Source organism: Topomyia yanbarensis, chromosome 2 (genome assembly GCF_030247195.1).
Source record: "Topomyia yanbarensis strain Yona2022 chromosome 2, ASM3024719v1, whole genome shotgun sequence".
Classification (NCBI taxonomy): Eukaryota; Metazoa; Arthropoda; class Insecta; order Diptera; family Culicidae; genus Topomyia; species Topomyia yanbarensis.
The window spans coordinates 316,843,280-316,856,358 of record NC_080671.1 but is presented as its reverse complement, the minus strand read 5'-3'; the positions used below and the strand labels follow the sequence as shown (position 1 = coordinate 316,856,358).

Sequence of the window (13,079 nt, the reverse complement as noted above, 5' to 3'; positions counted from 1 at the left end):
ACGCGGAACGAACGGGTGTTTTTTCGGCGGCTAGATTCACGAGCGTGCACGGCAAAGTTATTAGGATGTGACGATAAAATCACTACGTAAAATCTAACTATTATCATGATATTGAAACCTAATAACACGCAGCTAAACAGGAGAAACGACCGAGTAAACGATTGGCGGGTAAACTTTAAAAAATATTGGATAAACACAACGACACGTCTGAGCGATTCGACAGTGCTGCCATTTCTAAAACATTTTCTAAAAATCGACGTTCGCAAAAATTCAAACATTTCCTAAAAAAAGAAAAAAGAATTAGAGCAAATATTTTGCATGATAGAGAATATGGTTGTGAATAACTAGCACCTACAGTCGTGATTCGCTGGTTGGACACCTTTTAACTGGACCGCTTTTCAGTTGGACCTTCGCTAGTTGGACCATTGTCCAACTAAAAAGCATCTGAACGTCAAAGTCTCGTTTCAAATTTACTTTGACAATCAATCTGACAATATTTAGAGATGTGAACAGATGAATTTACACTGCCAACATCTCCTTTGGAGAGTTTTTGACATTTGTCAGTCGGTCCAAGAGGCCCGATGAGAGGGGGGGTCAGCCAGGGCAATTGCCCTGGGGCCCGGGTCGCATTTGGGGGCCCGCGTTTCTACCCGGAAGATGGGCGAACACGTCCTGTATTCATAAAAGAGTAATAAAAATAGCGATAGTAATTCTTAAGGGAGTTTTCTACTTTGTGTACAAGTTAAAAAAACGAGTTTCATTGTTTGAATCGATGGAATATATTACGACGTATTTAGAAGCCAATTCAAAGTATTTTCGAAGAATGTAATAGAGCGTCAAACAGCGTCAAGCGTGCGAGCGCACGGTCAAACGCATCCGTCCTTTTCTACGTTCGCTTTGCTGGTGGTGCCGGTTGTTGGCTTGGAGAAACTGGACGTGATTTTTGTTGAGTGAATATTTGTTCCTGTCAGATCCGTAGATATTGGTTTTGTAACCGTTTGTGGTTTGGCATAAGACAACTGCGTGCTGTTTACGGTTATAGTAGGTGAGCTTTTCTTAGCTATTTTTGCACAAAGGTGTCCGCGGTGAAGTGTCTTTGTAGAATTCGCGCGTAGGAATGTACCATGGGTGCATAATCAGTGTTGTTTGATGAAACGTCCCACTTTCGGTTGATCCGCACAAAATGGTTACGTATGAAGGAGTTGGTTTGTACGGAAGTATTCTCACAACAAGAACAACGTTAGGGACACCCGGGAAAATGCGAAGTTTCAGCTGTTATGGTATCCACTTCTCCGTATCTTGACATAAATTTGTTAATCACGATGTCAGGGGTGTGTGGAGATAATTCATGTAAGCACATCTCTCGAGAGCCCTTGCCTATTCTGGTTGTGCTTTTTAATGTTTGGTGCATTTGCAGGGCTTTAACTTCTCCCGGATTGAACACAATCTACCCGTTTAGTAATTGTTTCACTTCCCGAGTAGCTGGTTTTACAAGACATTTCCAAAAAAAAATAGCAGTCGTTTTTGCCGTGTATCTATAGCGGAACGAATTTTCGTTTCTACTCTGGGCGAGATGAGAAGGTAGACTGACGGTAATTAACCGGTGGTTAAAATGGATAATTTTTGTATTTTTATAGCACGTTCAAGGAAATTTTCCCCAAAAAATGCATTGTGTGGAGATAGAACGGTGATTTTGGGCGTTACCAAAGATGCGTGTGATTACTATAAGAACCCAATTATAACACTAGTTTACAAAAAAATGAAGCATCAAGAAAAAGTATTTTTTAGACTAATTTTGGGTCGCTGAACACGAAAACAATATTCATTTTTTTGTTCAAAGAAGCGATTTTGTGATTTTCTCAAAAACTCGTTTTTGAGCACTTTTTGTAGTTTTTAGTCAATATTTCGTGTCAAAATCATTCAATTAATTTAGTCGATATGCAGGTTGAAAAGTGCCGAGATTTCCTTTCCAAAAACATATAATATGTGTCGATCATATGTAAAATTTTTAGTGCTGCAAGCGACCAAAGTGCATTTTTGACCATTTTTAAAAGTTACTCATTTTTAAATGATTTTTTTTACCGAGAAACATTTCTTTTGACCTTTTAGAATGTAAGATGACAAATAATATGTTTACGTTAATTTTAAGCCTAATATCGCTAACATCGGATGGAAAATGTTGATGCTATAGCACATTGAGCGAAATGGAAATTTTATGATTTTAGCGGACCCTGCCCTGGATATGATTTTCGTGCTCAGCGACCCAAAATTGACTTAGAAAACACCTTTTTTCTAAACTTAATGCAATTAACTCAAAATTTGTAAACTAGTGTAATATGCGAAATAAAGAAATCAAATCAGTTCAGTTCATCCATTGTTGTCGGGTCCTGCATATTCTCACAGCAAATTCAAAAAAAACTCGTAACTATGGATATTAAGCCGATTTGGATACCACGGAATAAGAAGCTGTCGAAAATCACCTGTCTGGCATGCTATCTGTGGATGTGGCAATGAGTCAACCGGCGACTAACCACGGACCACGAGTTTCTCATAGCTGAAGAGGTACAAATTCATGATGAACTAGAGGGCTTAGGTTTTAAAGGGTCTGCCAGTATTACAAGCCTTGGGGCCCGACACGACTCTCGACGGCCCTGGGTCCAACCAGCGAATCAAATTCGTTAGGTGGACAAGGCTGTGGCCCAACCAGCGAATCACGACTGTACTTGTTACCCGTTAAATGATAAGTTCAAACTAGCACCACATTGGTGGAAGTTAGATAGTTAAATCCAAAAAATTACACGTGCTACGTGAACGTCTCGAGTCGCAAACACAGAAGTTCTGGTTTCTTGATGAGGAAGAAAAATCGAACTCTTGTCTTTTGATTCAAGTGCCAAACGCCAAAAACTTATTATTATTTTATTATTTTGGACATGAGTGCACAATACCAAACCGATAAGTTTTTAAATTGATGTCAACACCCCGGATCCGTACCGCGCGCAATCGTTGCCGAAGGAGTTGGTTTTGCAGCCATTTATGGTTTAGCATAAGAAAACTGCGTCCTGATTTTTGTTGTAGTGTGCAGTAGTACTTTCCTTCGAAGTTTCATGATCCAGGAGTATAGCGTCGCTTTGCAGATTTGGGACGCATTCTCTCCACACGAACACCGTTAGGAACACACTTGAGAAAGTTCCTTCAAGTATTAGCTGTAACGGAGTCCCTTTCTCCATATTTTGGCATGCATCTTTCAATCACGCCATTAGGAGTACTCGGTGCCAGGTCATGAAAACGTACCTCTATTGTGTTGTAGTCTATATAAACGGATAGAGCTGATTTTAATGTTGTTGCATTCAGTGGTGTGCTGTATTTTCGTCCGCGGAACGAAAAACTCTGCATAGGAAATGACTATACCTAATGTAATGGAATTGCAGAGTGTGAGCTTCCGACAGCTTAGGCTACATCTGCACTTGTAGTAACTACGGGGGACATTTCGTAGAGTCAATAGCTGCAGAAGTCGCCCGCAGTGGGACCACTTTTTGTTGTGGATCGACAATCATTTCTATACCGCTATCATCGCAGTACGTCGGAGCTACGATATTTAGCCCTTTCAATGTAGTCTAAGCGACACACGGGTAGATTTGTTTGTCTTGCAGTTGCAGCGGTGCACTTTAGCTTCCATTCTGAGCGAGATGAGAAAGTAAACTATTTCACTTCTTTATCACCTCATCGATCAATCGATCTGTTCAGAGCAGACGGTAACAAATCAATTTAATACAAGTTCAAACTTTATCAATATACTTTATCCTAAGAAAGCATGTGGCGTGAAGTGAAAATTCGAATCGAGTGCCAATGCGTTGATCAAACATAGCAATCGTTGCTCTAACCAATAACAAAATGGGTGACATTAGAAATATTCTAAAAATTAGCTTATAACACTTTTTTTTTGCTTATTTCAGCTATCTGTTGGTGTAGAGAACGGTCACATTGAAGCTTACAATACGGATTTTGAGCTTCAGTTTGTACATCAACTTAAATACATTCTCGGATTCTGCAGGTATGTACGAAACAATTCTGTATTGTTTTCAACTTTGGTCACCGTTCGATTCTGTTTACAGGTTTAGGGGTGTTTACTCATAAAAAGGCGGAATTTTTCTTAAAAAATAGCAATTTTTATTTAAAATGAGTAAAAAAAACCCTTAATTGAAAATTTATCTCACAAACTCAGCGTAGTGGTTAGGTATTTTTCATAGAATGAGTATACAAATTTTAAAAGAAATCGGTTAAGTAGTTTTTGAATGGAATTTAACACCGCAAATCATGTTTTTTCCAGAGACTTTGTACAAAAAGCTTCATCACCGAGTCGTTTGTCGATATTTTTGCATAGAAAAATTACAGCATGTTGTTGAAATTGTAGAATGTACAAAAGTTTCAATCAATTTGCTTCACGCAAAGTTCTAAAAAATCGAAAAAAAGTTTGTTTTTTTCACGCTGAAACCCTTACAACCCCCACACCCCCTTAAAAAGATTTTCTGAGGAAACGTTAACTATATAAAGAGTTTCAATATTGATATTCACGTAGAACACGGTGAAATCTCCCACAAAAAATGCGCACTTATTAACATTATTGCAACAGTAAAAACCAGCACCAACTCGACTCTCAAACCCGTCAGCATAACCTTGCATCATGTGCTCGAAATGCACCAAGTTTCAAAATTTTTATATCACTTTGAAAAAAGTTATGAATTTTCATATAAAACGTGTAAAATTACAAGAATTTCTTATACAAATCTTCATACGCTTTGGGGCACGTTTTAATATGATCTAATTTAGCTCAAATCTAGCTCAATTTTGTTTAAACCTTAAAATTTTCTTTTACCGGTGATGGACAATATTCCAACATCGCAAAAACTTCAACTAAGATTAGCGAGGGTACTGACAAAAATTGCCCAAATTATGCAATGATTGGTATTTGAGCTTATTTTGACATTTGTAAATTCATATTTCCTGCAAAATATTCTCGATTGCGTATGCGACACATTTGCATCCCAGAGAACATTTCTTATGTGGTTTTCGTTTGAGGCGAAACTGAGTCAGTTCCTAACCCCAACTGCTGTCAAAATGTATGAACTGACAGCGGTTGGGGTTAGAACCTGACTCAGTTTCAGGTTCAAGCGAAATCGCCATTAGGAAATTAATTTTTGTTTTGTGTCACTTTTGCATACAAGGGCATGACATTATTTCGTCATCATCCATAACGAACCAACATCTGACACATGTCAGATCAATATTGGGCCAATGTCGAGCCAATGTTGGACCTACTTCGGACTAATATTAGATCAATGTAGGACCAAAATTGGACTAAAGTGAATTCAACGTCGTAGGGAATATTGTTTGATCGATTTGAAATATTTCGCGACAGTCAGTAGAGCTTACAGTTGCATTCAATAGAAAGTTAAGTTTAATGGGTTATAGGTCATATCATTCGCCTATCAAGTGTACGTGAAATTGTGTATTCATAATATTGAACCTTGGCGTTATCCTTCCATTGCAGAGTTATCGTCAAGCAAGAGAAAGTCAAGAAAAATTCTGATTTTCTGATTCCAAAATCCAACAGCACACGCGTCATGCCCATCACGATTGGAAATGACAACGTGGCGGAAATCTACGGCCCAGAGTATGGGTTGGTTTACTTGCTAAAAACCCCACAGGATCCACTGCTACACATTCATCTGTACGAGTGCGAAAGATACGAACAGGTGAGTCATACAATAATAATTCGAACGAAAAAATCAATGAGCACTTCCAATCTTGGTTTTTACCGAAACATATTTCTCATATAATTATATAGTTGTTATTTTCGTTAAGATGAATCATAACACTAGCACAATCACAAGTATATTTAGAACGTTATCATAAATCCCAAAATAAAGCTCAAAATATGATCCGCATCATGTCATAAAAACGTACTAGTAATTAAATTATATCTGGTAAACTACTAAACCTCCATCAGTTGTACCGTATGAAAGCAAATAACCCCTCGGAGGACAATATAGAATGACAAAGCAAACATCACTTAGGTACGTTTACTGTCGAGCTTTGATTTCGTGACGGTCCGAATTCACGCGCCCCTTCGAAAATGGCGTGAAGGGAATTAGCGAACCGAGCAGTAACATATGTGTAATATACGGTATACACTAGACTGTAAATATATACCGTATATGGTTATTAGTAGCGGATCCGCGTAATTTCACTGAAAGCTGCTCCACCTAATCTAATTTTACGAAATTTGGAAACAAAAGGTTCTTTGACTCTGAAATTGTCACAGATCAAGTTAAGTACGTTGGGGTAATCCTTGACTCAAAACCAAATCGGTTAGCTCACATCGATTTCAGAATCAAAAAAGTTTGCATGACCTTCGACCAATGCATACGGGCTTTCGGTCAATCTTGGGTACTCAAAACAAATTACATTCAGTGCGGATCTACAATTGTTAGGGCAATACTGGCATACGGATGGAGATAGAAAGTAGATGTCACGACAATCTAATCAAAGTCAGACCGTTTTCGAAAGATTGTCTTGATGGTGATGACTGATACGTCCACGACGATGCTGGGTCATTCGGCCGAAGGGCATTAGGCCGAATGGTCATTAGGCCGAATGGTCATTAGGCCGAATGGTCATTAGGCCGAATGGTCATTAGGCCGAATGGCCATTAGGCCGAATGGACATTCATCCGAATGCAAAAGGCTGAATGGCCATTAGAACAAATAAACCAAAGAGAGTGATAGATGAAGTGGTTGAAACGGAAAAGAATGATCAGTTTTCAATAAAGGGTGATTTATTTAGTTTTTTTTTAACTTAAAATTATAACGTTTAGCATATTTACACCTCATTTCTCGCTACTGATTTATTGACTGCATGATATAAAAAATAAAATGGACGCCGCATGTGGCTACGCCACATCGCTTCAATCAGGGTGATGTCCGACATCGTTACCGCTCCGTCGGACTTAAACTAATTAATAGCCCATATGTTTGAATAATCCGGGCAAACGAGTAGATCACAAGTTCGCTTGGGAGGGGCCGCCGCTTCCGACGGCGGGTCGGCGGCCACCTCGTCCGGCGCATCCTCAGTAGCTTTACGCTGCTTCGGATCCTTCGCCTCGGTTATGCGGCAAAGCCGCATCACACAGGCTTCGCTGCATGCGGTAGAAAGTTCAAAAAGTAAATAAATAAATATGCGTGTTTCTGGTGAAATATTTGATCCGACAGTGTTTTTGTTCATGCCTTCTAAAAAAATTGCAACTTAATGGCATGTACAATGACAACTTCTAGAATAAGTTATCCGCTTTAATTACCGTAATCGAATTAAAGAGATTGAACTTTAGTAAAAGTTGTATACAATGTTTTATGAATATGAATTGTCATCTAGGTCAACTTCCGTAATTTGACTAGCTGGATAGAAGTCGTGGAATGCACAGGATATAATTTGAAAGAACAGGTCATATTAAAAAGAAGGATAAAACATCAGTGATTTGAATTAATTGAGTTAGCGAAATAATTAGAGATTTTGAGAGAGAGAGAGAGAGAGAGAGAGAGAGAGAGAGAGAGAGAGAGAGAGAGATAGTGGAAGAGGGTGAGAAAAAATGGTAGAGAAAGAATATGAAAGATGAAAATATGATTGTTCCCATTCCACAAGACTTTATAATGCATTATTGATTAAATTGTCATAGAACAGATTATTTTAATTACAGACAGATTTTATGTGCTTAGCATCCTTCTGCCTAATGGCCGGACATTGTTGCCGATGTAATGTAAAAAATAAATTATAATAGCGTGGCTACCCCGCATCACTTCAATCCGTGTGCTCGGATCTCAAATGAAAATAAAAAATATTTATGATATACAGGCAATGAAAACAATACGAGATTCGTTCAATCGAGATACGAAAATTTAGTTCATACCGAGCAGCTCCGAAAGCTGTATGGGATAAGCTTCGGATCCCTTTTTTCGGATCCCTTTCCCTCCTCTCCATTAAGCATTCGGCCTAATGGCCATTCGGCCTAATGACCATTCGGCCTAATGACCATTCGGCCTAATGTCCATTCGGCCTAATGCCCTTCGGCCGAATGACCTTCGGCATTATGGCCTTCGGCCTAATGGCCGGACACCGTCCACGACAACACCTACTGCTGCTCTAGACGCACTCTTGAACATAAAATAATTATATGTGTTTCTAAAACAAGAAGTACTTTCTTCTGTATATCGTCTTAAGATTACTGGGCGCTGGAACAGTAGCCCGATATATCGTGCAACTAGCCATACAAGACTGTGACCCCAAATGGTTATTTGCGATGAGTATATACTTGCTCCCAGTGATCTTACATTTACATGTAGTTTTCCCTTTAAAACTTTTAATGTGAGGATTTCTCCTCGCGACAAATGACTGTCTGACTGGATGGAGCGACAACTTGAAGAATACGTAGTTTGTTACACTGACGGGTCTTTGTTGGAGTGTCGAACCAGCGCTGGTGCTTATTGTTGTGAAATAAGATTAGACCAATCTCATTCGATTAGTAGATGCAGTACCGTATTCCAAGCTGAAATCTTTGCGATTTTGTGTGGCGCACAATCGGCACTTCAACAGGGAGTTTGCAGTATAAGAACTGATTTTTGCTCTAACAGTCAGGTTGCCACTTAGTTCGACATATTCAAGATTGAAATTAGTAATCGTATTTCGAGTTCAAATGGAAGAACTTAGCATTTCAAATGCTATCTACTTTTTATGGGTAGCCGGTCATTCCAGTATTACTGGAAATAAATGGGTGGACGAATTGGTTAGAGCAGTTCTACCACTGTCGATAAGTTAGAATAAGCACAAGATTCGCTCTTGGACTGTATCCGACCATGCCAAACTATTGGCGTACTCTGCAAACTTACGTTCAAGCAAAAACTTTTCATCCGGATGTGAATCCGAAAATGTCAAAGAAATTGTTGAATTTTTCCAAGAGCCATTGCAGTGTTATAGTCAGAGTACTGACTGGACATTGCAAACTTAATTATCACATGGCTGCAGTTCAGCATGCTGAGTATTATTCGTGAGATCTTTGTGAATCCGATTACGGAACTTCATATCATTAGATATGTAACTTCTCTGCAGTAATGCAATTTCGTATCCGTATGTATAGGGAGCTAAAACTCAAGGATAAGCTATTGTTTTTAACCCAGTGTGGTAAAGAGTTATAGGCTTCATCAGTAGGGTTCGTTATTCCTTCGTGAATGAAGAATCCAGGCTATTTATTGTTTTGTGTTGGCATTTTCCAGTTCTACCTTTTTTCGCCTTCCATTCCCTTCTCAGCAGGAAAGTAATGAGACGACATAGTAAGGCACAGCTCTCCGAATAACCTGGGGAATGTGTCAATCGAACCGATATATTTTGATTCCTGATTTCCCAGCTTGTGCTGGGATTATTGAGTAAAAATCAACAAAACAAGATTATCGAGCAAAAATGAACAACCAATGAAAATATTCCGTATGTAGAACACCCGCCACAAAATGTGTCGACACAGTTTGACAAATATCACTAAGCAAAAACAAAATATCAAATTATTGTTTGTTCGAAAATATTACCTAAACCGATTCCACTATGTATAGCAAATGCAACAAAAATAACTTTATTTCGAACAAAAAGATTGATAATCAAATCAAACCATCATGAATTTCGTTACACATGTGTGTCCTTTACATTTGCTTTCTTCTCGCAGCGTAATAACAGGACTCAAATGAGAGACTCATGCGTAGAATGGGGTAGTATGAGTATAATCACAAGTCACGACAGTAAATTTTATGTTATTTGTCTCCCTTTCCCCAATCCATACTGTACTGGGCGCTAAGCAGTATTTGTAGACAGGACATTCAGGAGTGACATGCCCTTGCCATGGTAGGGGAAGGTAAGTAAACACGGGCACCTTAAGGACCTTATAAATGGAAGCGAGTTACCCCACTTCCCATCATTTCCCCTGCATAACTCTGCATCAGGCACAAACAAAACTGAAAATATATTTTGCAATACACTAATCTTGCCGGATTGTTACCAATCTGGTACTCAAGAAAGATAAAATAATCCCCCAACAATTTTCACTCAGTTTTTTCCAAAATGATAACGATAACATTTGATTTGTGCAAAATATTCCCCAACTGCACTTGCAGTTTCTTCTTGAAATTATCTTATGGCATTCTTTTCATTCTTACTACACTTTTTCAAACAGAAAAGACACCAACTCAACTTTAATCGATCAGTCACAAAACTAGAAATTTTCTAGTAATCCTTGTAGATGGGTGTAGAAAAACGTCGGAAAACTCGCATTTGTGTGTTTAAATTTCCACTTCGATCTTTAATTTGCCGCAATGTAATTAATGATTATTCAATATTTTCTTCTTCTGATACATTACAATATTAAGATAATAAGAAGAAGAACATGGTTATGCAATTCGATGGCATGCTGCTTAGTATCCGTATAAGAAATATATCTCTCGCTTGTTTTTTGAAAGGGGCCAATAAGCATACTGTCAAAATTCACTTTGAGGGGAAATTCTGGACAAACCATTAATCGCCGATTATAAATTACAGCGGCAGACGACAGAGAATTTTTTTCTTTTTCATAAAATGTTAATATTCATTCTCGGCGAGATACGGTTTGTCTGGAATTTTCTCTCAAAGTGAATTTTGACAGTACGCTTATTGGCCGTTTACAAAAAAAAACGCGAGATCTTTTACTACCATACATTTATTTTATAACTGCATCGAAAATAAAACAATTTTGCTTTGTTGGATTTGGTTGACTGAGGCGCCATGAGTCAAAATGAAAATATGTAAAGCAAATATTGAACAATTTTTGCCGTAGGACTACGTCTTTGTTTTCGATATGGAGGTGTACTTTCCAAATTCTACAAAAATGGTATGTAACGAAAAGTGGTCCAATTTTAAACGCATTTAATTCAGCCATCTTACGATAAATTTCAAATTTTTTGCACTAAAATTAAAAAATATTTTTTTTTCTTTAAATTTAAAAATTTGCATTAAAAATTTAAATAATGTACAACCTAGTTAAAATATTGCGCATTTACACACAGAAGATAGCGCTTCCCAAGTCCTGCACGACAGATTTGTGTACCTAGCGCGCTATGCTTCTATGAATGACGTCATTAACGACAATTTAAAGAACGGATTTGGCCGGACAAGCTCAGTTGTCTGTTGAACGGCAGGCGGAGCAGATCATTGAGCTGTTTGTTTTCACAGCCAGTGTAGCTGAGTTAGAAGTCCGTTACACTGGCTGTGGAGTGCCGTCCAACATGCGACTGAGCTTGTCCGTTCAACTTATACTTTCTTTTGTGTTGTGCAGTTGTGCTCATTTCCAGCACACTTTTATGTAAAAATCGCGAACACAATTATTCGTACACGAAATCGCTTGTACATTCGAGCTGCATTTGCAAACACGGTTAACATAGTGTCGTGGTACTAGTTGTCTCTTTCGTTCTACCCATCATCATCAGCGTTGACTCATTTTGCTTTGTACGCTAGGGTTCAATGTTTGAGGCGAATGTGTAGGTAGGTATATCTAATTTGTTAGCGGTTGTATGCGTAACCTGCATGATAGCAATCTGTGGTTTCGTTGCATAAAGATGAGAACTTTCTTAGCAACAAATTTACCTGGATCAATGGAAAACACAACGATAGTTTATTATTTACGTTCGATCAATTCATTGATTCATTTCCACTTCACGTGATTCATGTGACCTCGAGTGTCATGTCTAGTAGGTCTGTGATAATACTAAATTTAAAAATGTTCCTAAATTCTGAGCGATTGAATAAATTATCTGTTTTTTCACCTGTGAAGTATTAAATATTCAGTACATCATGTAAAATGGAAATTGAAATATTTTCCGAGATCAACGATATTCAGGTTTTAACTGTCAATTATTACTGAAAAATTGCGTCCATTAGCGTGCTCCCGAGAAAAAAAATTAAAGGGTTGTGTACAAGGCAACATGATTAACGAACACCATGCGCGAATTTATTTCATTGCATCAATACCATCGTTCTTTTTGGTGATTTTCTTGAGGTTTTGCAAAAACCTTTGGGCTTGTAGATTAATAATTTGAAGTATATTTGCTTATATTATGATTCACTGTTATAGGTACAGAATTAACAAGCGCACACAAGTTAATAAATGGAATTTTCTAATTCATTTCCTTTTCCATTATATATTCGTCCTAATATGCACATTTTGTAGATAACTGCACGTAAAATTCATCTTTCATGTAAAATTTAACGAAGCACGGTTATATCTCGTCATTTCGTGGATTACGGTCTGTTAAATTGTGTCCTGCTTGGAATTACGTCAACGATAAAATTCGTATTTTTTTTGGTGTGTAGTTTTGTGATAGAGGACGAGAATCCTTCGAAACGATTCGAACCTTGCCGGCGATTCGCTTCTGTTGCGTACACACAGAAGAACTCACCTCTTTCGTAGCTCATTTCAAATGAGCACTTTTTAAAACAAAGCGACCTCTTTTATCAACTTTTCGGTGAAAATGTAAAACCAACCTTTTGTACGATAAATGAAAATATGTTCATCATTCCTTTTGGCGTGGCTTTCGCTTAATGGTAGGGTTGCCTCATTTACTGATTTTCTTGAAGGTTTCGCAAAAACGTGCGGTATTGTAAATTTTTAATTTGAAGAATTTTTGCTTATATTATGAAGGTAAAGGTACAGAACTAACAAGCGCAAAGTTAATACATGTTAATAAAAGGAATTTTCTAATTCAATGCTTTTCCATTATGTATGCGTCCTAATAAGGACGGTTTGCTGACAACTATGCCTTATGATACGGGACGAGAATCCTTTGAAACTGTTTGAGCCTTGCCTGCACGACTTATACGCACGATATACACCAGCAATTCGCCATCACGCTTCTGTTACGCCATCGTCGCTTGGATCTGTGAGCAAAATCCTTCCAGTACACACAGACAAACGCTCCCCTTCCGTGGCTTGCGTCAAATGAAAGAAAATCTAGCTTGTT

General features: G+C 38.1%; 1 protein-coding gene across 2 annotated transcripts in view; it reads left to right on the top strand.

Moving 5' to 3' along the window:
* LOC131683682 (TBC1 domain family member 4) overlaps positions 1-13,079 on the top strand; it is an 84,637-nt gene that overhangs the window by 10,183 nt on the left and 61,375 nt on the right. For both annotated transcript variants that reach the window (XM_058965876.1, XM_058965875.1), the window contains exons 2-3: positions 3,954-4,051; positions 5,549-5,753. In XM_058965876.1, coding sequence (XP_058821859.1) covers positions 3,954-4,051; positions 5,549-5,753 — 303 coding nt within the window. The remainder of the gene's footprint in view (positions 1-3,953; positions 4,052-5,548; positions 5,754-13,079) is intronic.